Below are 26,019 nucleotides of genomic sequence, written 5' to 3'. Positions count from 1 at the left end.
TGTCATGATGAGTGCAAGACAAAAAATTTCAACAAAAAATGCATCTTTTTATCAGTATTACAATAACGGAGACTTCAATTCAATCATAAAAGGTGAATATTACCTGTTTAGCCTTAAAAGTCATTATTTTGGGAGCATAACATGTTTCCTTGTAATTTGTTCATAGATGATCATTACATTCACTACTCACAATCAATAATAACTGCTAATTAATAATTGATGGCTACAAATTGTAATGCTAATTATGGTTCACAAAGTAAGATTGTTTTGATAATTCCTATTCCCACCTGATGCCAAGTGGACCAGATGTTTGACCATTTAGAGATCCCCCGTGTAACAGGTGAGCAACAGTGTAATAAGCCATGTAAATTGTGGAATCAGAGAGAGACTCTATGAGCCAATAGTCATCCCATGGCAGTCGAGTACCTGAAAATGTAAAAGAACAAATTAATAAGAAGCTGCCAAACAATTTCCAGTGTGAATGTATTCCTTAGTACAGCAGATGGTGAGTACATAATATTAATAATATTTATTAGTGTCACAAGTAGAGTTACATAAACACTGCGATGAAGTTACTGTGAGAGTCCCCTAGTCACCACACTCCGGCGCCTGTTCGGGTACACCGAGGGAGAATTCAGAATGCCCAATTCACCTAACAAGCACGTCTTTCGGGACTTGTGGGAGGAAACCGGAGCACCCTTGGAAAACCCACACAGACGCAGGGAGAACGTGCAGACTCTGCACAGACAATGACCCAAGCCGGGAATTGAACCCGGGTCTCTGGCGCTGTCAAGCATTAGTGTTAACCACTGTGCTACCATGCCACACATGGAGATGGAAATATGGTGGAAGCCCTGTGGGATGGGAAAAAAATGAAAATGAGGAGGTGGGGCTGAAGGCTGAACATTTGAAAGCAGGGGATGAAACAACTACAAACCAAAAAAAAAAAAAGAGTTCTAAGGAGGGACTTTCAGAAGACACATTTTGTACAAAAATGGCAAGCTCTTAAGAATCTTGCAAGGAAACGGAGCACCTTAGGTACTCAGAAAACATAATCAACTTATATAAAGTACAACTTTAAAGACAAGACTCTTCTTATTCGATATTACAATCTGTGTCCCTGATCCAATGTTTTTTTTAAAACATAGAGCAGTGGTAGGCAACCTGCAGCCTGGGGGCCACATGCGGCCCATCTGGGTTCTGAGTGCGACCCACGTGACATTTTGTCGACTGCTGCCCACATGCAGGGTGGCCACATTGTGCTGATTTCTGTCTATCTAGTTATTTTCCTCCCGGTATGAGTGAAGCGATACAGACATAAAGCAAGGGCAAGTTAAGTGAGGTGCATCCTGATTGCACACAACATCGACTGAGAGAGCCATGCATTCCCTCTGCATTCAAAGTGTAAATATTTACTTTGTTTTTCCCATTTAAAGTTGATGATCGTTCTATTAATATATAAATGATCAAGTATTTTCTATAATTCGTGATGAAACATTTGGTGTGCATTAAACGTATTTAATCTTACTCATGAGGTCATGGTTAGTGAACTAGCTTGATTTCAATCTTGCCACCCATTGAAATTATGGAGGGCCACTCATGCAACCCACTCATTAGCCTACATTGCCCATCACTGATATAGAGTGTTTAAGTGTTACACTAACCTAGGCCATATGTTCTTGAGCAGGCATGGTCCTGCAGCCACTCAAGGCTAGCTTCAAAATTCCTCCTGGTCTCCTCACAGAATCTGAAAAATAAAAAATAGATTTTTGTGCAGATACTGGTTTGAATTTAATAACAGGATATTTTACTACAAGTGCCACACAAGTAGAAGTCATTTTTGTTATTGTAGTTAACGGTTATGTGAACATCGATAGTCTGCAGTGACCCTCAGAAAGTACACCTCACCTAGGTCCAATCCCCAGCTCTATCCCCGTAACCCCCATAATCTTTTGACACTGAGGGGCAATTTAGCATGACCAATCCACCTAACCTGCACATCTTTGGACTGTGGGAGGAAACCAGAGGATCTGAAGGAAACCCACGTAAACACGGGGAGAATGTTGTCTCAACAGTAACACCAGCAGATTTATGGCTAGGGATACAATGGAGTACTTGAAACTTGATTAAAGGAGGTATAAAAAATATTTTCTAATTTCCGAGATGAGCCATTGACTCAACCTTGCAATGTAATTAAACATTGGATGCGACTTGAGCTGAAAACATGAGCAGCAGATTAGTTGAAAACCTGGATTCCAGGCGACCTTCATTACGAAGAGTTACATAATGTCAATTCCATCATAAGGAAAGTGAATCAATCAACCAGACTGTGGGGGAGCAAACTGGAAGTCATTCCACAGGCGATTCTCAACACAATTTGTCGTAGTGAGTAACAAACTTCCATTGGAACTAGGTCCACTAAGTGCTATGAGTTGCAAAATACCATGCATGGTCCTAATAGGGGTGAAATGGAATAGTGAATAGGATAGCACGTACGTTTCTAGCGTTGACAGGCAACCGACTGCTTGTTTCTTCCAAGTTTCCTCACCATAATCTAGGTACCTGTATCGAAAATGAATACGATAAATAGCATAAAACAAATCCAATTCTTTATGCTTATCCAAATTCATTAATATCCGGAATAATCTTCTGGGTTAAGTAGTAGAGACAAACGCATCTCGGAAGCAATCCGATCCTCAGACAGGAGAAAGAAATGGTAACTGTGTAAGAAAGCATGAGATGGACTAAATGGACTTCCTCATCTGTTCCTATCCTTATGGATCCAAATGAGCAATACTAATCTTTTCATTTGCGAGTTGCACAACGTTCAGAAGAGAACATAAACGTCAATTTGTCATCTGGAAGCAGAGTTGAGAAACTGATTCACCGTTTCCATTCCTAATCATTGCTCGACTGGAAAGTGAACAAATAAATGATGGGTGACAGAGAGAAATATATTCGGCTGGGATGATCCCCATGATTGAAATTTCCATAGACACTCCTTCATTCGTGGTGAGGTTTTAAAGGGTTTCAGCCATCTCTGGATTCATCTAATGTTGTCAGCTGGTGGTGGAGGAGTTAAAAAAATTGAAAATAAAAAACTCACCACTGGTCACACAGTGCAACAACACACTCATCAGCCGACCGAGATATAACTTGCTTCTCAGGTTCCATATAGATCACAGCCTCTCCCTAGAACAGCATTAGAAATTTGTTTTTAATTGAGATATTTTGGTGTACCATGGTCTGGATTCATTTGAACCCAACTTTTGTCCCTTGAATCGAAGATTTTGGAAAATGGGTGACCTTCCAACAATACCACTATTCAATCAGTCAGTGGGGAATATAAATACTCACCAAGGTACAGGCCATATTCTATTCCATGCAGAACTAATCAATGAGGAAGCTCAAACATGAAAGCCAAATACAGCTAAATACTTAACCCTAGCATCTGTGACACAGCACAATAATTCCATGCAACATTATGTCTCCACAACAGTCATTAACCTCAATGTTTCAATCAGAATTTCTAATCAATGCTGTCTTTTGTTTTAAGATGTCACGAAATAAATCAATAGCAACACTCACCGCATCAACCATTTTTCGTTGAATTGGTTTCTTGACATCTTGAACCTTCTGCCCTTTGTACCCATCCACAAGCATTATCTATAGGAGAAAACAGACAAGTGAATATTCTGCTGAACCTAGTTGCAAATAGGTCTGCCGTGAAGTCAGAGAGTTCTAGCCTCACTTGAAGGCTTGATACCTAATCTGGGCAGCCACTTCATCACACTGTATACTTACAGTATGACAGGTTTATACAATAAGCAAGGAAATGGGAATTTAGAATACAAATATAAAAACTTCTGTCCTCAATTTTGTAATTTTAAAGTAAGGGTTGGATTACAGCAGCAGGTTACAATACAATTATCCCTGCCCTGAAACTCTCGTTTTCTAATTATTTTTGATCACAACTCCCCACGTACAATGTCTAGGAGATTAACTGGTACACTTATAAAATGAAACAATTCACATTCTTCTTTTTGATTATATTTTTTTCTGTGCGAGAGCTTAAGTACATTACCAACCCCCTCGTAAAAGCCTTTCAGATAAACTCGCTCTTTGGCCTCCACAAGCTTTTCCCGGTCATTCTGGCTTTGAATCTTCAGTTCATCGCATACAGTTGGTGCAGAGAGGTTCCCATATCCAGGGATTTCAATGATGGGAATCTACCACACAAACAGCACAAAAAGGACAGCATTAAAAGTCACCAATAAAAACATTAACATTCTGAGCCTATGCATCATACAATAATGAAGCCATGGATCTGCTTTGTCAAAGCTCATGAGGACCTCTAGTGATCAACTTATTCCTTTCAACATGACAACAATAGGTAAAATGCCCATATCGCCAATGAAACTATTGTGTTTTTAATTAATATTGAGATAAATGTCCAGCAAGGAAAATCATTATCTGTATGCCCAATTTATGGTATAATCTTTTGCTTTGGAGGAGTTACATCTAGGAAGGGAGCAGGATTCAAGCATATTTTGAAACTTTTCTAAGAATATTTAATTTTGACGGTTAAAGAAAACATATTACACCTGCAGATTGGGAACTTGATCAGGTAATCAGAATTCTACTGAAGTTCTATTGGAATGGCTAAAACATTAACATTTTGAATAAGGATCGGCATAAGGAAAGGCAGGTTTGATTCATGTTGAAAAAAAATTATACTTTCACTTTGATTCAAGCATACTCACTGGTTCAAATGGGAGGACCATTCCATCAGTGATTCCATACTTCTCTCTCAATGCCTAAAGAAAGAAAAGTGCTTTTATTCTTTCAAAAATCAGGATACACTGGTGTCATCATTTTGTATGTCAGAGGTGTAAACCAAGTCAGATTGGTGAAGGCATCCACACAGCACAACAGCTAACCCTGCAGACAACATAAAGCACGGCAAGTACCTGACCAAAAATCTGACTGCTGGAGTAGTTCACAGGCTACATGGGTAATATCAGACCTCCTTCCTTAAAAGACGTAAGCAAACCACTTGGATTTTTACAGCAGCTGACAGTTTCCCGCTCGCTCAATTTTGCTTTTTTTTCTCTCAGCTCTTTTTAAAATTAGAAATGAACATAAATTCTTTAACCATTACAATGGAATTCAAATTCACGACCGCTAGATAATTACTTCAGCCTCAGGATTATAGCTACACTGCGACTTAACTGTTGGGGAAGGGAAAATAAATGTGGTGGTATGATTTGCATAGCTGTCTGCCATTGGTGCAGAACACTGGCTTACCATTGACCCTGGTCGGTCATGTGCCTCTCGACCGATTGGTTGAGACCAGTATGTGACGGCTCTCCGATTGGTCGAGAGGCTGAGTTAACCACGCCTCCACACCGAGGTATAAATAGTCAGAACGCCCGGCGTTCGTCCATTTTATTGTAGTCGACCGCAGGGCTAAGTTCTAGCTTATTAAAGCCTAACTTTTGTATAGCAACTCGTCTCTCGTGCAATTGATGGCTCATCAATAACCCAACAGGATTCCTTGTATCGATTGATATTTAGCAACTAACACCTGCCAGAAGTTTGAGGACCAATGAGCGTGACATCAATTTCAGCTCTGAAGTCTTATCTCTTCCTATTCTCCCAAAGATTGCAGTGCAATAAAGCACCAGCAACCAACATTTGAAGCCAACCGTGTGAACACAACTGGTAGAAATTAAAGACATAGACAATTTTCTGAAAATGCAGATTCCATCTTGTGACTCACTTCCAGAATCTCAAGTAGAGCACTCAAATTTAATTGTGGACTGTAGTTAGTTTTACCTCTAGTTAAATAACTTTCAAGCACCCTTCCCTGCACAACACAAACTCTCAGCATCTAAATACAGTTAGAAACAGTTTTTAGTTGCAGAATTATTCAAAGGACATCCACAGAATGTTCACTGGAATTTCTATGGACTTTGTGAAAGTTCTTAACATAAATAATTGCCACTGTCTGAAGAAACAGAGATTATACAGCTCCTTTGGAATGTGGTGCAGAAAGGAGTCAGCAGAGGAGAGCAGGTAAATAGCAATAAACAAGATTAAAAATAGAATCTGTACCTTCTTTTTCTTCAGGTCCCGCAGAGCTGCAATATCATCTGGAGCATCAGATGGAACACTGGTGACTATGCCAGTGCCTATTGAAAGGATTTTAATAGAAATAGTTTCAACAAAAAAAATCAATTCTTGCTTAAACCTAAAATTTCGGTTGTATTTTTGTTTACAGAAACTTACAGAACCAAATTTTTTTCTAAACCAACTATAGGCACAAAGTATGAAATACCTTTGTCTTCTTTAATGGTCAACATCGGTAGAGCATAAATAATATTGTAGGATGTTAAGGGAGCACTCAGTGATACACCAAGGATGTCCTAGTGAGAAAATTAAAAATGATTTTAAAAATCTCAGGAACCAGAAGATGAAATTAATGGACCCCCTTCTTTTGCTATTTCTTTGCCCCAATCACATCGTGCTCAGACTTTAATGAGAACTTCTAGAAGGTGACACATAATTCAGACACCCATACAATCATTGATATTTAAGAAGAATTTACCTCTCCAATAAGCTTCATCACCAGAGGCACATCTCCATTTTCTCTAGTAAAGCCCTGGAAGGACATGTTCCTTGCTGCTCGCTGAGTACAGATGAAAATGTCCCTGTTCACTGTTTCAAATGCGATATAATTCATGTCAGGGCGAACCCAGCAGTTAGTTTGTCCAAACATGGTCTCTGGTCTCAGTGTAGCTGCCACCAAAAATACATTCCGGCCCTTTAGGCCACTGGATGAAAGAAAACAAGACTGACTATGATGGGCCATAACTCTTTTGGCAGGTATAAAGCTAGTCTTATTTATTTTAACCACTTGAGATTTCAGGTGAACTTCGTACAATGATCGGCAACTACCATCTTTGGAAATATACACAGATACACAACTACTTTCTCTGGGGTTCACAAAAGCACGAGTAGATATTTATCCCAGACTGCGATAACATCATGTCTTGAACAGCAACACTCAGTCCAAAAGAGAATCACAGGAATAATCCTGTGTTTTTCTTCAAGTGTCCAGAGAATGTAAATGGATAGTGGTGCAATGCCATGGAAGTTCAAATGTCAGACTCCATTGAAACTGTTTGGGAACTTTATAAATGGGGAATTGCAAGCCAGTATGAACCACAATTTATTTCACTTCATCATGAAGATTGTGATGATAAATTAATCACTCCCACCTACTGACAGATACCACATAAACTTGTGTTACTTTTGGCACCTTTCATGAACATTCAATATCTCAAAAGTCGTTGACAGCCAATGAATTACGTTTGAGGTGTAGACACTATTGTAATAGTGTTGAATTTGGGTACATTTGAGTGCTGTAGTGAGAGTTTGGTGACTGAGGGAGTTAGGTGAGGAGGAAGCAAGGTCTTCCTTTCATTTCATTTCCTCAAAGAGCGAGAAGGGAGCTGGGAGTTTACAGAGAGTGCAGCTGACTGGGAGCAGAGTCGGAGGGCGGAGTTCTAGTTGGTCCACAGGGCAGCTACATTCTGTAAGGTAAAAGTTGTTTGTTTTTGGGTTTTCTAATTTGGGTTTTTTGATTTTTTTTTTAAAATTAGCTTTTTGTGTTTGTTTTGCTTTTTGTTTTGAGGGGCCAGCAAGCTATCATTCTTTCATTTTGCAGAATCACCAATTTTCGAGGGATCAGTTGGGAGTAGCAACAGTATAAGGGCCTAATGTGTGTTTACTCTTTTTTCCCCCCTTTAAATCTCTTTGTGAATTCAGATCAGAGGGGATGGAGGCTGGGGCAGTTGCATGCTCCTCCTGTAGGATGTGGGTAGTGAGGGATACCACTGGTGCCCCCGCTGGCTATACCTGCGGGAAGTGCACCCAACTCCAGCTCCTGAGACTGCGGTAGGGAACTGGAGCTGGATGAACTTCGGATCATCCGGGAGGCAGAGGGGGTTATAGACAAGAGTTACAGGGAGGTAACCACACCCAAGGTACAGGACACGAGTAGCTGGGTTACAGTCAGGGGAAGGAAAACGAACGGGCAGACAGTGTAGGGATCCCTCGGGCGCGTTCCCCTTCAAAACAAGTATAGCGTTTTGGATGCTGTTGGGGGGGGGGGGGGGGGAGAGAGAGATGACCTACCAGGGGAAGGCCCTAGCAGCCAGGTCTCTGGCACTGAGTCTGGCTATGTGGCTCAGAAGGGAAGGGGGTAGAATAGAAAAGCAATAGTGAGAGGAGACTTAACGGTTAGGGGAATGGATAGGAGATTCTGTGGTCGCAAGCGAGACTCCCGGAAATAATGTTGCCTCCCGGGATCCAGGGCCAGATATGTCTCGGATCGAGTCTACAGGAATCTTAAGGGGGAGAGTGAGCAACCAGATGTCGTAGTGCACATAGGCACCAACGACATAGCTAAGAAAAGGGATGAGGATCTAAAAAGTGATTTTAGGGAGGTAGGTTGGAAGCTAAAGAGCAAGACAAGCAGAGTAGTGATCTCAGGATTGCTACCGGTGCCACGTGCAAGTGAGGCAAGGAGTGCAGCTGAACACGTGGCTACAGGGCTGGTGCAGGAGGGAAGGCATCAGACATGTGGATCATTGGAATATCTTCTGGGGAAGGTGGGGCCTGCACACGAAGGACGGATTGCACCTAAACTGGAGGGGCACCAATATCCTGGGTGGGAGGCTTGCTGGAGCTCTTCGGGACGGTTTAAACTAGTTTGGCAAGGGGATGGGAACCAGAGCTATGGATAAGAGGATAGGGTAGCTGTTGAACAGGCAGAAATAAAATGCAGGAAGTCTGTGAGGAAGGATAGACAGTTGATAGGGCAAAGTTGCACTCAGTGGAATGGATTAAAGTGTGTCTGTTTCAATGCAAGGAATTCAAGTGTCAGGAATAAGGGAGATGAACTTATAGCTTGGATCAGTACTTGGAACTACGATGTTGTGGCCATTACGGAGACATGGATTTCACAGGGGCAGGAATGGTTGTTAGATGTTCTGGGGTTCAGATGTTTTCAGAAGAATAGGGAGGGAGGTAAAAGTGGAGGGGGAGTGGCACTGTTAATGAGGAAGTGCACCACAGCTGCAGAAAATGAGGTAGTTGAGGAGAGTTTGTCTACTGAGTCAGTATGGGTGGAAGTTAGAAACAAGAAAGGAGCAGTCACTTTATTGGGAATTTTCTATCGACCCCCTCAATAGCAGCAGAGAGGTAGAGGAACCGATTTGGCAGCAGATCTTGGAAAGGTGCTGAAGTAACAAGGTTGTTGTCATGGGTGACTTCAACTTCCCTAATATTGACTGGAACCTCCTTAGTGCAAATGGTTTGGATGGAGATTTTGTCAGGTGTGTACAGGAAGGATTCCTGACTCAATATGTAGATAGGTCGACTAGGGTAGAGGCCATATTGGATTTGGTGTTTGGCAACGAACCACGCCTGGTGTCAGATGTCTCGGTGGGAGAGCATTTTGGTGACAGTGACCACAACTCCTTGACCTTTACCATAGTCATGGAGAGGGGTAGGAACAGACAGTATGGGAAGGTATTTAATTGGGGGACGGGAAATTATACTGCTATTAGACAGGAGCTGAGGAGCATAAAGTGGGAACAATCGTTCTTGGGGAAATGCACAACAGTAAGGGTTGTTTAAGGAGCACTTACTGCGAGTGCTGAATTGTTTTGTCCCACTGAGACGAGAAAGGAACGGCAAAGTGAAGGAGCCTTGGATGACAAGAGAAGTGGAGCTTCTAGTCAAGAGGAAGAAGGAAGCTTACGTAAGGTTGAGGAAGCAAGGATCTGACTCGGCTCTGTGGGTTACAAAGTAGCCAGGAAGGAACTCAAAAGTGGACTGAGGAGAGCTGGAAGGGAACATGAAAAAGCCCTGGCGGGAAGGATTAGGGAAAAGCCCAAGGCGTTCTACACTTATGTGAGAAATAAGAGGATGATCAGAGTGAGAGTAGGGTCGATCAGGGATAGTGGAGGGAACTTGTGCCTAGAGTCTGAGGAGATGGGGGGAGGCCCGAAATGAATATTTTGCTTCAGTATTCACTAGAGAGAGGGACCTTGTTGCTCATGAGAACAGTGTGAACCAGGTTAATAAACTCAACCAGGTTGATATTAGGAGGATGTGCTGGAAATTTTGAAAAGCATCAGGATAGATAAGTCCCCTGGGCCTGACAGGATATACCCAAGGTTACTATGGGAAGCGAGGGAGGAGATTGCTGTGCCGTTGGCGATGATCTTTGCGTCCTCACTCTCCACTGGAGTAGTACCGGATGATTGGAGGGAGGTGAATGTTGTTCCCCTGTTGAAGGGAATAGGGAAATCCCTGGGAATTACAGACTCATCCGTCTTACGTCTGTGGTGAGCAAAATATTGGAAAGGGTTCTGAGATAATAATCATTGATGGTTATTTAGAAAAACATAGTTTGATTAAAGATAGTCAGCATGGCTTTGTGAGGGGCAGGTCATGCCTCACAAACCTCATTGAATTCTTTGAGGGTGTGATGAGACACATTGATGAAGGTCGGACAGTGGATGTGATGTATATGGATTTCACTAAGGCATTTGATAAGGTTCCCCATGGTAGGCTCATTCAGAAAGTTAGGGGGCATGGGATACAGGGAAATTTGGCTGTTCGGATACAGAATTGGTTGGCCGAAAGAATTCAGCGAGTGGTAGTGAATGGAAAGTATTCCGCCTGGAGGTTGGTGACCAGTGGTGTCCCGCAAGGATCTGTTCTGGGACCACTGCTCTTTGTATTTTTTATAAATGACTTGGATGAAGAAGTGGAAGGATGGGTTAGGTTTGCCAATGACACGAAGATTGGGGGAGTTGTCGATAGTGTTGAGGGTTGTTGCAGGTTGCAGCAGGACATTGACAGGATGCAGAGCTGGGCAGAGAAGGGGCAGATGAAGTTCAGCCTTGCTAAATGTGAAGTGATTAATTTTGGAAGGTTGAATTTGAATGCTGAATACAGGGTTAAAGGCAGGATTCTTGGAAGTGTGGAGGAACAGAGGGATCTTGGGTCCATGTACATAGATCCCTTGAATAGGTTGATAGGGTTGTTAAGAAGGCGTATGGTGTTTTGACTTTCATTAACGGGGGATTGAGTTTAGGAGCCACGAGGTTTTGCTACAGCTTTATAAAACTCTAGTTAGACCACACTTGGAATACTGTGTCCAGTTCTAGTTGCCTCGTTATAGGAAGGATGTGGATGCTTTGAAGAGGGTAGAGAGGAGATTTACCAGGATGCTGCCTGGACTGGAGGGCATGTCTTATGAAGAAGGTTGAGGGAGCTAGGGCTTTTCTCACTGGAGCGAAGAAGTGATGTGGAGATGCCAGCATTGGGCTGGGGTGAGCACAGTAAGAAGTCTTACAACACCAGGTTAAAGTCCAACATGTTTGTTTCAAACACTAGCTTTCAGAGCACTGCTCCTTCTTCAGGTGAATGGAGCGAAGAAGGCAGAGAGGTGACTTGATAGAAGTGTACAAGGTGATGAGAGACATGGATAGAGTGGATAGCCAGGTACTTTGCCCCAGGATGGAAATGGCTGTCACGAGGGGGGATCATTTTAAGGTGGTTGGAGGAAGGTATCGGGGCAGGTGTCAGAGGTAGATTTGTTGCACAGAGTGGTGGGTGTGTGGAATGCACTGCCAGCAGAGCTGATGGAGTCAGAGTCATTAGGGACATTTAAGCGACTCTTAGACAGACACATGGACAGCAGTAAATTGAAGGGATGTAGGTTAGATTGATCTTAGATTAGGATAAATGGTCGGCACAACATCATGGGCTGAAGGGCCTGTACTGTGCTGTACTGTTCTATGTTCTATTGCAGGAAATACAAAGTGAACTTCCACAATCAGCAATAAGATGTCAACTAAAGGTTTAATATTGGCCAGGACACCAGGAATAACTCCCTTGATCATCTCTGAAATATTGCTATGGGACCTTTTACTTCCATCAGCGTCAGAAGATGGGGCTTGGTTTAACATTTCATCGAAACGCACTGTATTGGAATGTCAACCTTGATTTGTGCGTTCAATTCCAGGCCTCCGACTTGAACCCAAAACTCTGTGACTCAAAGGCAAGAGTGCTACCAACTGAATCACAGCTGCAAAGCAATGTCTAGTGTTCTCCTAAACCTATGTGACAGGTCCTTTACTTAAAGAACAGGGATCAACATGTAGAAAGCTCATCAACAGCATAAAACAAAAATACAATTTCACCATCAGGTATTTCCTATGACCGTTGTTGGTTGAAAAGAAAATGAGCTATGGATATGATTATCTTCAAATATGGGTGACTTCCTGAGGTGATTGATTCCAATTTTAACTTCCTTGCTAGCTTTCTTCAAACAAATTTGAGGTATTCTGTGAATGGTGCATTATTTTTCATTACAATTTCAATTAAGTCCAGGAGCAGCAGTTTGATTCCCGAGATGAGAATTTGAATTCTCTGAAAGACTGAGGAAAATTGTTACTGGCGGATTAACAAGACTCTACCTTAGGTTAGCTGGATAAGGCTCAAGGATCTTCATTTTGATTAATGTATATTCTTGAGGGCCCACACCCTATAACAAAACCACACAAAATATGAGGTACATATCACAATTGAAAGGATGTAGTTTGTTGGGTTTAATCAAACAGGGAACAAGTCATACTATGGAAATCAAATCTGGGAAGGAAGAGGCACACCAGTTTGACAAATACATAATCTAATGGTATCGATAATCCAAATTTAGCAAGTTTCTCAAGGAGATTGCAAGATGACTCATAATAGAACATATCTGAAACATTTAATGAAGAACGAAGAGTTTCAGTCAGATTTCTGATAAGTAGGTCAGTATATTTTAACAAAATAAAAGCTCTGAAAGAGTCACACAGGCTCAAAATGTTAACTCTACAAGAGCTTTTCTCTACAGATACTGCTGGACCGGAGTTTCCCCAGCATATTCTGTTTTACTCTAACATCGTGACTACCAGCTTTCTATAATACAAGTAATTTCTAGCTACAGAGAACACATTTGATTGCAAATGCTAATTTTAGAAGACTTATTTCCAAAAGCCATTTCTTTTTTTTTTTAATTTAGAGCGCCCAATTATTTTATTTTTCCCAATTAAGGGGCAATTTAGCATGGCCAACCACCTGCCTGCACATCTTTGGGTTGTGGGAGTGAAACCCACACAGACACGGGGAGAATGTGAAAACTCCACATGGACAGTGACTCAGGGCCGGGATTCGAACCTGGGTCCTCAGTGCCGCAGTCCCAGTGCTAACCACTGCGCCACGTGCCGCCAACACCAAAAGGCATTTCTTGACAATTCACTGGGTGGAAGAGTCACAGGCTGGGTGATGCATTTGAATCATACTGTGAGCAACATCTGTATGCAAGTTGACCACAAAGACAGATTGGAATTTAGGTCTGCAATAAAGGGTCAAGGGGCAACGGGTAGTGAGCGATTCACTGCAGTTGGACAAATTTGTAGCCAACAATTGGATGACGTGTGAGGCCTTTGCCCAACTTAAGAGTCATTCTGAAACTATCATGGTTTGTGACAGTCCAGAAATTCTGTAGTGAGTAAGCAGCCAAGTGTAGGACCTTGCATCAAGCTTCAATTTTTTTAATAGTCTGAGCGCAGACTTTGTTGTTTTCAATATTCCAAAGAACTAAAGTATACAATTACTACTGGTCATTGATCTGTTACTGTTCAACAAGTCTGTTGAACAGATTATAGCCTAAGGCACAGTGTGATTAAAATCTTCTTCCTTTCCAAAGCCAAGGAAAGGACACAGTGGCACATGAAATTAAACTGAAATAGTGGCAAGGGCTACTGCAATCCTTTGTTCAATAAAGTTATTTAGATATTGTGCAAATAAAAGCACAGCCTGTAGGCCTCCTTCACAGGAGCAATCTATGACACTGAACCAAACAAAAATATCTCAAATAAAAATGCCAAAAATTTGATGTTTCTTTGCAGACTCTTCTGCACTGATGCAATATTCCGAACATACAAACAAGGAGCAGGAGTTGGCCATTCAGCCCCTCGAGCCTGCTCCGCCCTTTAATAAGATCATGTCTGCTGTGATACTAACTTCAAACCTGCATCCCGCCTATTTCCCATAGCCTATAACTCTCCGGTTACCAAGAATCTATCCACCTATACCTTGAAACTAGTCAAAGACTCTGTTCCCAACACCTTTTCAGGAAAAGAGTTCCAAAGGCTCACTTGCATCCCTAATAATTTTCAACCAACTTGTTCCAAGGTAAAATGGGGAATTCTAGCTGTCTGGGCTGGGAGCTGCTCCCAAATGTTCCTGAATTTGATTTTATTCTCCTATTGATATTAATATTTCCAAGTACAGCTATTAACATTCTTACCTCGCCACTCTGTCGATCATGGTCCATGCAGGGTTGTCCATCTTTTGGAGAATAAATAGTGTACCTGAAAAAGGAAGAGCCGAGATGTAAAAATCACTCTTTCCATTCACACCGTCACTAATTTGAAGGGGAGAATTATACAATTATCTGCTTTCGGAATGTTTCTCACCAACAAATATAATACACCATTTACAAAGGAATGAAAATAAGAACACAATTGGATATACTAAAATCTCTTAAGAATTATATGGCAATTCTAATGAACATTGATAATTTCCAAGATACTTGAGAGATGTAGGAGTATTCAATACATCCAGATTTTACTCGAGGCCTGCTTCTTCTTTACCCGAAACCCCCGACAGACCTGTTGCTTCATGTCTTTCTGCTTTGTTAATAAAATTATAATCATCTCTTTCTGGTCTTGCGAGAACCTGTGCCTCTGGTTTAAACTCCTTCAGCCTTCAAGCTGCTACCTCAGGCAGTCAGGCGACGCAAAACATTTTTCTGATGTGCAGTCCACAAGTCAGCTTCCTCCCCTATTTTCTCCATTACCAAGAGTGTTATTGTCTGTATCTTTAGCACTATCCATCTCTAACCCACCTGAATCTTAGTCCTGGCCTTTGACCACTTGAGAGGCTCTTGGATAACCTCCTTGCCTAAATCTTCCAAAAGCTTCAACTCATTCAAAATAATGCAGCTCACATCTCCAAGACACCAGAAGTCCCAGAATATTATATCTCCTGTCCTCTCAAAGTTCCTCCGGCTCCTCAAATCAAAGCAAATTGACTTAAATTCTTAATCTCACTTTTAACTCCCTTCAAGGTCTTGATCTCACTTTCAACTCCCTTTGTGGTCTTGGCCCATCTTATCATAGCAATTCACAAACCCCCACAAACATTGTTCTTGAATATCAGGCTTTTCCTTGTGACCCCTCACTCTCCCCCCCCCCCGGGCTGCTGCTTAGTAAGCATGCACCCACCTCCAGAATTCTGCCAAGGTCCTTTTTCCATGCCAAATCAAACCTTCCTGAAGTTTGAGGAAAACTTTAATTCACCACACTGAACACCCACCCGTCCATCAATCCCTCCAAGTTTTTATGCCCTGTTTAATATCCCCACCATCTAATTTTCCATAGGGTAAAGCACATTGAGGTATTCTCCTCCACGAGGAGCTCTACAGAAATGCAAGTTCTTAGTGCCTTGTTATATAGTAGAAGAAATCACTCAAATTAGTTCAAAAGGGCACATTCTATTTGGATTAGCAGCAACCTCAAAAATCCATACCGTTTTCCAAACTTGACTTTCTTCCTTTCTTTTAAAATTAGATATTGCCATTTCACAAACGAATCATAAAACGGGTTTACATCTGTGGTGATGAAGGAGCGTCGCCAGTCAATCTGTAACAATTTACATAATCTAAGATTAAATTCCATGATGAATTTAAGCAACCCAAGACTATCAAATGTTTGTGAGACCATCATATTTTCTGTTATTATTCTATCTCAACTCCAGCTGGAAACTCCTCCTCTGACCCCCCCATCCCTGCCTAAGGATCTTAATTAAAGCTTTAAATGGCATGCTTATTGACTCATCATCCTTCCAGAATTAAGATTTTGCCCTCACTACCATCAGTATGCCCCACTCTGATCAGGATCAAGTTAAAGCAGAGGAAAGCTGCTTCTACACTTTCCAACTATGTTATTCAACTTCTTTTTAAAAAATAAATTTAGAGTACCCAATTCATTTTTTCCAATTACGGGGCAATTTAGTGTGGCCAATCTATCTACTCTGCACATCTTTGGGTTGTGGGGGCGAAGCCCATGCAAACACGGGGAGAATGTGCAAACTCCACACGGACAGTGACCCAGAGCCGGGATTGAACCTGGGGCCTCGGCGCCGTCAGGCAGCAATGCTAACCACTGTGCTGCTCCAATGTTGGTCAACTTCGACCAGAGAACAAGATTCCTTATTGTATTCGCAAAACTTTATCCACTTTCCTGATTAGCCATTCTCAAGAGTGAGAATGCCAATTTAATGCTGAACTATGAGAATCTCCATGTCGGGAAGCTATACTCACTAGAAAGTGGGCTTATATTATCTAAACTGATTTGACGAACATTCTTTACAACTGGCAGTAACATTCCACTCTATTATGAGCTACTTTGGAATTCAGATTAAAATCTGACAATACATGAACCATTCAAACCCCAATCTAACATCTGGGCTTTATTGGCTTAAAGGGGTTGATGTTTAAAAATGACATGGGAGAGAAATAAAAATTCACAAGTTTTGTCCCTTGACTTTGAGACTTGAAACAGACCTTTAACCCCATTCTCTTCAGATCCTGGACAGCCATCACTGGAAAATAATCAAGCCAGTGTTCAGCTTCTGCAAACTTCACAATCTCTTCATCAGAAAGACCCAAAGATCTCATGATGTTCCACTGGAACTTGGCCCCGCCAGTCTTGGCAGCAGCTTTACTCTGCAGATTAGGTGCAAGCAAAACAAAATAAGCAACGAAAATCAACCAAAAGGAGGCTGTTCAGAAGTAAATCTTGAAACATAATTAGGAATGTAAACTCTGACAAGTATTTCTCCTCTGTGTCCAGTGGAGGTCGTAACATTCCTGGCCCATCAAATTCAATGATATAACAATTCTTCATTCTTCCATAAATTGGCACAAGAAGAATGGGGTGAAAATAACTTTGGCGGGGGCAGATGGGAAATGACAGATCAGTTGCCTGTTATACACCTCACCCAAGTTTCCTTCCCAGTGTAAAATGGGTGGTCTATTCACTACTGTCTGTTTACACTCCGATTCCACAGGTACGGTGAAAACATCCAGCTTTACCTCTCTACCACCTCAGAATGCCTTCAACGCTGTGTTACCAAATTGTTTGTTGACATCCAGCCCTACAGAGGCAAAGTTTCCTCCAATTAAATGTTGCAAAGTTTGAAGCAGTTGCTTTGGTCCCTGTCACAAATTGTATTCCTTAGCCACCCATCCCACCCTTCTTCAACAGGCTGAACCAGACAGTTTGCAACCTCAACATCCTATTGATCCAGAGCTAAAATTACAATCTCAAATTCTGTCACCAACAGGGTCTACTTTCACTTCTGTAATGTCAGCCATCTCTGCCAATAATTCAACTCATCTACCATTGAAACCCTCATCCACATATGTGTTATCTCCACACTCAAGCGTGCCAAAGCTGCATGGGCTGGCATTTAATTTTTCACCCTCCATAACTTAACCTTCTCCAAAGTCTGCTGCTTATATTCTAACTCACACCACCATTCATCCGGTATCCCTGTGCTTGCTGAGCTACATTACTTCCACATCAGCAATACCTCTAAATTAACATTCTTGGGCTTAAATTCCTTCATGGTCTCATCCCATGAGGCTGTTTAGCACACTGGGCTAAATCTCTGGCTTTGAAAGTAGACCAAGCCGGCCAGCAGCACGGTTTGATTCCCGTAACAGCCTCCCCGAACAGGTGCCGGAATGTGGTGACTAGGGGCTTTTCACAGTAACTTCATTGAAGTCTACTCGTGACAATAAGCGATTTTCATTTTTTTTTCATCCCTCCTGATCTCTGTAATCTTCTTCAGCTCTATGTTCATCATCTTTGGCCTCTTGGGTATCCGCCTCCTCATTTGACCCATTATTGCTATCCGTGCCTTCATCTGTCCAAGACTGAAGCTCTGAAATTCCCTCCTTAAACCCCTCTGCCTGTGGGTGTGCACCTCCTGTAAGACTGGAGATTGCAAATGATATATGCAAGATCACACTATTCAGTATTCTCAGAAAGGGGTCTTATTGTTAAAGTTCTTGTACCAGGCTATAATTTAACTAAAATACTGGGCAATTAAGGTACTCTCCAAATTGTAGGAGACACCAACTCCACTTACGGAGTACCTTTTGACAATAAAACCTGCAAGATTGTTTCGTGCAGACCAGAAATTTAACACTGCAGGGTTGATCCCATGCCTCTTATACACCACTTTAAAATCGTTAACAAGCTTCTAAATAACGACTTTGTGTCCTCCTAACCATCCATATCCTTAGCTGAATTCCAGAAGCAAATGTCAAACCTCTCTCAATGTTCTCAAATTAAAGGTACAGTCCCAGATGACCATGGGCTGCTTTCCCCATTGAGGGAGAGAGTTGACTGGTGGTGATCTAACCTGAGAATCACCACACCTCAGGGGAGGGGCAAGGTTGAGAGCGCCTTCATGAATAACCTCAGCTTGTACGGGAATTAAACCCGCACTGCCGGCCCTGGTCAGCATCACAAACCAGCTGTTAGCCAAGTGATCTAAACCAACTAAAAATAAATTCCAACTCAGTTTTGTGCAGGCGGTCCATGCCTTTGAGAAAAACTCAGAATTATAGCCGAGATCAGGAATTCATTATGCTAATGCACACTATAAAACTAGCTATTTAAATAAAGAATAAAAGGAGATTTTCATATCTGAACATATTGGACATTTTTATGAACACAAATAAAATGTCAACATTAAACATTCGTAGTAAAGGTCAATTACTGATAAACACTGCATACTTTTTTGCCCTTTGCCTTGTCCTTAATAATAGTTTCCTCTTCCTGAACTTTTGCTGGTTTCTCTTCCTCTTCCTCCTCCTCCGGGAATTGAGGTGGGTTGCCGTACAACTCCAGCTCCCGCTTCAATTTGTCGGCACAAGCCTGTCACAGTGAAAGAAAGCTGCTCATGAAAAGACAATTCAAGTGATAACACCCAAAACTTTTAATGTTAGCAAAGTTAAACACAACCAGAAAGTGTTGGAAATGTACAGATAAATCAGTTTCTGATAAAGGACAGTAGATGAAATACCATCATGCTACTTATTTCAGCATTTTATTTTCTTCATCTTGGGTATCCAAGGTAATGCTTGCCATTCATGTCTGCTTCGGTTTTAAAAGTTGCAATATTCTTTCTGAAGTAATCGATCGTTCCTGCCTTATTGGTGTAGCACCAAAACATTCCAAATGCAGGTTATCATAGCAACAGCTATGTAATTACTCGCATTTTGCACATAGTTAGCTCCTAAATCAAATATTCCATCTGGTTTGAGGATGAACCGAGCAGGGTCCATCTTTTACCAGCCAACTCAGTTACGATCACTGTGAAATTCTGGTCTGTACGATTCAGCACCCCAACAAACAACTTGTTTGCCAACTGCACCATTTACAGAGCTCCAAACAAGGACTGGTTTCCAGCTTTAAAATATGGTTGGGATCCCCTTCCCTACGGCGAGATTTTCCGCTGAGAATGTGGCAAGCCATTGGCCGCTGGCAGGATCTTCTGGCCCCGCCAAAGCCTATAGGCTTTTATATGGCTTGCCCACCCCACCGTCGGGGAACCCGCCCCAAAAGGTTGACTTTGGCTGGACCAGAAGTCCAGAAATTGGCGGGAAGAGATGTAAAATCCTGCCTTATGTGTTTTGGGATACGAAGCTTTACAATTTAATGAGCCCCAGGTTCAACACATGGTCAATGTTCAAGTAGCTTAGTCAATCCAAGCTAAGGAAATTGTGTCAGCACTTCAATCTAGTGACTGAGGGAAATAAAAACAAACAAGGATTACCATTTCTGATAGTAATCCAGTGCCATCGGCAGGAAGTCACATGCGTTTGTGAATAATAAGTGATGAATACAGAGTAGGACCCAGCTATGGTACCATTCATGGTTAAATAGCTCAATGTTGAGCGTCTGCACGAAGTGTGAATTGGATTGGATAGCTGCTGTCATCTATGGATGTCTACCTGAGGCTGCATAAGTATTTGTTTTATATAATGGAGTGTGTGAAGAAAAATGTATGTTCAAAAATAAATTGAAACTCAAACTCCACCATTTTGTTCTCTTGGCTGAATAGAAAACGGAGTGTAATGTGACCCGGCTGACCTTCATTCATCTTTAGTCTGCAACTTCTGCGTATGGTGTTCATCATTGCAAACTCTCCAATAAAGTTTAATGTTTTTGGTAGAACAAGAAAAATTGAAAGTCAAGCTATAAAAGCTATTGTCAACACTAAACAATCTAATCAAAAATAGATTGATGAACATATAGCTAAATATAAATAAATAACCTTGATCGGCATGCCAGTGCAATGCAACCCAAAAGGAAACAGGCATCTTCTTCCCTTTAAACGTTGAAATCCTACAGAGAACTGGAAAAAGAGCAAAAGACAAAGCAAATTACAATGGGTACCCTGATATGGAACTGAGACGGTTCATTGTTGTTTAATAGTTAGTGTGATACGTGGAATGTTACATAATTGATTTAAAAATCTTTGTTACTGTTGATTGTTCAATAAACAAAATATATAGGGCAGCACGGTGGAGCAGTAGATACCACTGCTGTCTCACGGCACCGATGTCCCAGGTTCGATCTGGGTCACCGTCCGTGTGGAGTTTGCACATTCCCCCCGTGTTTGTGTGGGTTTCGCCCCCACAACACAAAGATGTGCAGGGTAGGTGGATTGGCCCTGCTAAATTACCCCTTAATTGGAAAATAATGAATTGGGTACTCTAAAGTTTAAAAAATAAATAAATAAGCAAAATATTCTCTGGCAGAGAACTTGCTTCGAAATGGTTTAGGTGTCCCCCTCACTGAACTGCTTGTACATTGCCATTAGAATAATAGTAACCCTATAGTGCAGAAGGGGGTCATTGGGTCGGTCGAGTCTGCACCGACCCTCTGGAAGAGCACCCTACTTGGCCCACTCTCCAGTCCTATTCCCGTAATCCCATCTAAACTTTGGACATTAAGAGGCTATTTTAGCATGGCCAATCCACCGAACTTCCATATCTTTGAACTGTGGGAGGAAACCGGAGCACCCAGAGGAAACACACGTAGATACGGGGAGAATGCACAAACTTCACACACTCGTGCAAGGTCGGAATCAAACCCGGGTCCCTGGCATTGTAAGGCAGCAGTACTCTGAATTCCCCCCCCCGACTGTTCCTTCACTAAGTAACTTTGGACTCGAACCCAAACACCCCTATTTGACATGCAAATTCATTATTTCAACCTCCTAAAAGAAATAAAGCATATCCTATGAAGGTGTCCAGGTGAAGATTTATTCAATTACAAATGTAAATACTGGGAGTCAAGCAGCTCCATGGGAATGCCTTAGTTCCCCCCAGCAGTCCCTGGTGCTTCAGCAAATGCTGCCAACATGCATAGAATCCCTACAGTGCAGAAGGAGCCCATTCGACCCATTGAATCTGCACCGATCCTCCAAAAGTGCACCATACTGAAGCCCACTACCCCGCCTTAGTCCCATAACCCCACCTAATCTACACATTTTTGGATTGTGGGAGGAAACCAGAGCACCTGGAGGAAATCACAAAGATACAGGGAGAACATGCAGACTCCACACAGTCACCTGAAGTGGGAATTGAACCCAGGTCCTTGGTGCTGAGAGTCAGCAGTTTTAACTACTGTGCCACCGTACTGTACAAATTTCCCCAATTCAATTTTAATGTGTCCATATATATATATATATATATATATACAAAAGTGTGCCTGCCCTAACAATCTTTTCCATTTTTTTACAGGGGAATTGTCATTGTGAAGTATTTGTTAACACTCTCCTTGCTTAGGGAGGAACAGAGCTAATGCATTATTCCTGTATCACTAGCTTCCACGCATGACTCAGTGGTATGCTTTCCATTTACATCAATGCAACATTGGTTTGAAACAAAAACAAAGGTTTGTTAAACATCTCAACATCTGTTTAAATAGATATTCTATCAGGATACCAATTGAAAATGTAACATGAACCCATAATCGTATGCAATCTCTCCAAGTAACAGATAGAGAGAAAGGTAATTCATACCTCACATTTAGACAAGGAGAAAGTGTGTCCAAGGTGAAGTCGCCCATTCATGTATGGATAGGGAAAGGTTACAAAGTACTTTGGCTGACTGTAAAATATAAATTTAAAGAGCAACGAATTAGGAAAATCAATCTACAATGTTGTCGCACTGGGAAGATAATGGTCCACAGAGGGTGTAATATCTGGAAAACAACATGCCTTAAATCTTACAATTTCAGACATTACATGACAGCAATGCTTCAAACGGTCCCAAAACCTTTTTCTGATTAATTCTGTGCAAGATAGTCCTCCATCAATATTGTCACCTTAGAATTCAAACCAAAACTCCTGATATCGAGCTTGAATCCACAAATGGTACCAATTGAGCCTACCCAAGAGACCTGTAGTCACATTAGGAAACTATTCTTTGTGGCAGCAAGTAGAAGATTCAACAATAATCTGCTAACTAACGTTTAGTTTGGGCCCCACCTAGCTCTAGACCTCATCACAATCTTGGTCCAAACATGAACAAAAGAGCAGAATATCAGAGGTGAGGTGAGGTGACAGTGACTGGGCTCAACAGCAAGTCAGTATTTTATAAAGTGTGGCATCAAGGAGCCCTAGTAAAATTGAAGTGATGGCAATTAGAGGAAAACTTGGCAGTAGTGGGAGTCAAACCGAGCAGAAAAAATTATCATTGTGCTTGTTGGAGACCAATAACCTCAGACCAAGGATGGTATCAAGCAATGAACATCTTTAATTACAGTCTAACCACCTCCCCTTGACCAGCAGTGGTATTACCATTACTGAATTCCTCCACCAGCAGCAGTGTGGGATAAAAGCAAAATACTATGGATGCTGGAAATCTGAAATAAAAACTGAAAATACAGTAAAATCTCAGCAGTTTTAGCAGCGTCTGTGGAGAGGGAAACCAAGTTAACTCTGCTTCCTTTTCCACAGATGCTGCCAGATCTGTTGAGTTTTCCCAACATTTTCATATTTAGTTTTTAATATTTAGGGCAGCAGGGTAGCATGGTGGTTAGCATAAATGCTTCACAGCTCCAGGGTCCCAGGTTCGATTCCCGGCTGGGTCACTGTCTGTGTGGAGTCTGCACGTCCTCCCCCTGTGTGTGTGGGTTTCCTCCGGGTGCTCCGGTTTCCTCCCACAGTCCAAAGATGTGCGGGTTAGGTGGATTGGCCATGCTAAATTGCCCGTAGTGTCCTAATAAATGTAAGGTTAAGGGGGGGGGGGGGGGGGGGGGTTGGGTTACGGGTGTAGGGTGGATATGTGGGTTTAAGTAGGGTGATCATGGCTCGGCACAACATTGAGGGCTGAAGGGCCTGTTCTGTGCTGTATTGTTCTATATGAACATTCTGGGATTCCCATTGACCAGAAACATAACTGGACTACTTACATAAATACTGTGGCTACAAATGCACATCAGAGCTAGTAATTTTGCAGTGAGTAACTCATCTTGACTCCCCAAAGCCTTTCCTTTGTCTACACGTCATAAGTCAAACAACGAAAACTTGTTATTAATATAGCAACTGTAATGTAATAAAACATCCATTTTTTAAACATAAATTTAGAATACCCAATTAATTTTTCCAATTAAGGGGAAATTTAGCGTGGCCAATCCACCTATCCGGCACATCTTTGAGTTGCGGGGGCAAAACCCATGCAAACATGGGGAGAATGTGCAAACACCACACAGACAGTGACCAAGGGCCGGGATCGAATCTGGGACCTCGGCGCCGTGAGGCTAACCACTGCATCACCTTGCTGCCGTAATAAAACATCCTGAATGTCACAAGCTACACAAGGCAATATTAGAGCATGGTTGCATTGTGAACCATCTACTGGATGCAATGCAGCACCTTCCCAACTCACAACCTCTAGTAACTGGAGGAAAACGAGCAGCAGGCACATGGCAACACAAACATCAGGAAATTCTTTTTGAAGACACGCATAGAGATAGAGAACCTGGTGGAGTGGTGTAACAACAACAATCTCTCCCTCAATGCCAGCAAAACTAAAGAGCTGGTCATTGACTTCAGGAAGCAAAGTACTGTGCACACCCCTGTCAGCATCAACGGGGCCGAGGTGGAGATGGTTAGCAGCTTCAAATTCCTAGGGGTGCATATCACCAAAAATCTGTCCTGGCCCACTCACATCGACGCTATCACTAAGAAAGCACAACAGCGCCTATACTTCCTCAGGAAACTAAGGAAATTCGGCATGTCCACATTAACCCTTACCAACTTTTACAGATGCACCATAGAAAGCATTCTATCGGGCTGCATCACAGCTTGGTATGGCAACTGCTCGGCCCAGGACCGCAAGGAACTTCAGAGAGTTGTGAATACCGCCCAGTCCATCACACGAACCTGCCTCCCATCCATGGACTCCATCTACACCTCCCGCTGCCTGGTGAAAGCGGGCAGCATAATCAAGGATCCCTCCCACCCGGCTTACTCACTTTTCCAACTTCTTCCATCGGGCAGGAGATACAGAAGTCTGAGAACACACACAAACAGACTCAAAAACAGCTTCTTCCCCACTGTCACCAGACTCCTAAATGACCCTCTTATTGACTGACCTCATTAACACTACACCCTGTATGCTTCATCCGATGCCAATGCTTATGTAGTTACATTGTATATCTTGTGATGCCCTATTATGTATTTTCTTGAATTTTGTTTAATTCCCTTTTTTTCCCATGTACTAAATGATCTGTTGAGCTGCTTGCAGAAAAATACTTTTCACTGTACCTCGGTACACGTGACAATAAACAAATCCAATCCAATCCAATATCCTGGCTTGGAAATAGGTTACTGTTCTTTCAACATCACTGGGTCAAAATCCTGGAACTCCTGATTTACCAACATTGTGGGTGCACCTACACCCCGTGGACTGCAGCGGTTCAGTCCCACCTTTTCAAAGACAAGAAAATACCTGTGATAATTTCATCCCATAAATTATTTTTAAAAACTATACTGACACATATCAAAGTGAACTACTGTATAAGTAGTGTACTTCCCTTCATTGGCACAACAGATAAATTCATGATTAGTGAAACTCTCAAAGTAATCCTTAATGTATCACAGTACATTCCTCTTCAACTTATTTTAATTGTTTGAGCAGGTTCATGTCTGTCTAAATACAAGACAGAGGATAGTAGGACCACATGTTAAGCTTGAACCGGGGCTGTACTGAACAGAAAAATACGCTTGGGTGCCTTCAGTACTTTTAAGAGATCTATAAATTCACTGTGTAAACCAGTAGCTTCTAGTGACTTAAAATGTTCTACTCATATATTTGTATATAAATTTAAAGATTCCTTAGGGTAAAGCAGACAAACTCTTAAAAAGAGACAATGGATGTCAACAATTTGTTTCAATATTGTTCATTCCTGATCTCTTGAGGGTGCTGACTTGTTAGGCGAACAGTTCCACAGATACCAGTCATCTACAACACGCTGTCCACCACACTTTTCTCAGTGCAAACTTAAACAATGACTAAGGACACCAAGTTGAGCTTAATTCTGTCTTCATTTGCTTCCTGCACAAATGCACTTTCAGTTGGGAAGACAGGACAGTGATCAGGACCAGGAAACCCACCTGATGTTTCTTCCTTGGTTCAGTGGCATAAGGACCGATTAAAGAAACGCTACCATCGTTTCAACTGCAATCCATTAACTCAGCACAACTGAACTTGTGACCTTCAGGTCAGTATGA

At 42.0% G+C, this 26,019-nt stretch overlaps 1 protein-coding gene across 3 annotated transcripts in view; it reads right to left on the bottom strand.

Moving 5' to 3' along the window:
- Nucleotides 1-26,019, bottom strand: part of lars1b (leucyl-tRNA synthetase 1b) — a 60,372-nt gene that overhangs the window by 27,462 nt on the left and 6,891 nt on the right. For 2 of the 3 annotated variants that reach the window (XR_005460498.1, XM_038796081.1), the window contains exons 3-19: nt 22,303-22,390; nt 20,548-20,628; nt 19,005-19,145; nt 16,760-16,921; nt 15,724-15,836; nt 14,441-14,504; nt 12,564-12,631; nt 6,611-6,836; nt 6,341-6,428; nt 6,118-6,194; nt 4,764-4,817; nt 4,089-4,229; nt 3,589-3,666; nt 3,107-3,192; nt 2,497-2,562; nt 1,665-1,747; nt 288-426 (exon numbers count right to left, since the gene is read on the bottom strand). Coding sequence is in view for 2 of the 3 variants with exons in the window: in XM_038796081.1 (XP_038652009.1) it covers nt 288-426; nt 1,665-1,747; nt 2,497-2,562; nt 3,107-3,192; nt 3,589-3,666; nt 4,089-4,229; nt 4,764-4,817; nt 6,118-6,194; nt 6,341-6,428; nt 6,611-6,836; nt 12,564-12,631; nt 14,441-14,504; nt 15,724-15,836; nt 16,760-16,921; nt 19,005-19,145; nt 20,548-20,628; nt 22,303-22,390 (1,755 nt within the window). In the remaining variant the exon portion in view is untranslated. Of the gene's footprint in view, nt 1-287; nt 427-1,664; nt 1,748-2,496; nt 2,563-3,106; nt 3,193-3,588; nt 3,667-4,088; nt 4,230-4,763; nt 4,818-6,117; nt 6,195-6,340; nt 6,429-6,610; nt 6,837-12,563; nt 12,632-14,440; nt 14,505-15,723; nt 15,837-16,759; nt 16,922-19,004; nt 19,146-20,547; nt 20,629-22,302; nt 22,391-26,019 lie in introns of those variants that run through there. The other variant, XM_038796082.1, reaches the window with a different exon arrangement.

The sequence above is a fragment of the Scyliorhinus canicula genome, chromosome 4 (genome assembly GCF_902713615.1).
Source record: "Scyliorhinus canicula chromosome 4, sScyCan1.1, whole genome shotgun sequence".
Taxonomy (NCBI): Eukaryota; Metazoa; Chordata; class Chondrichthyes; order Carcharhiniformes; family Scyliorhinidae; genus Scyliorhinus; species Scyliorhinus canicula.
The sequence above is the reverse complement of the archived record's forward strand: the minus strand, read 5'-3'. Positions and strand labels throughout refer to the sequence as shown.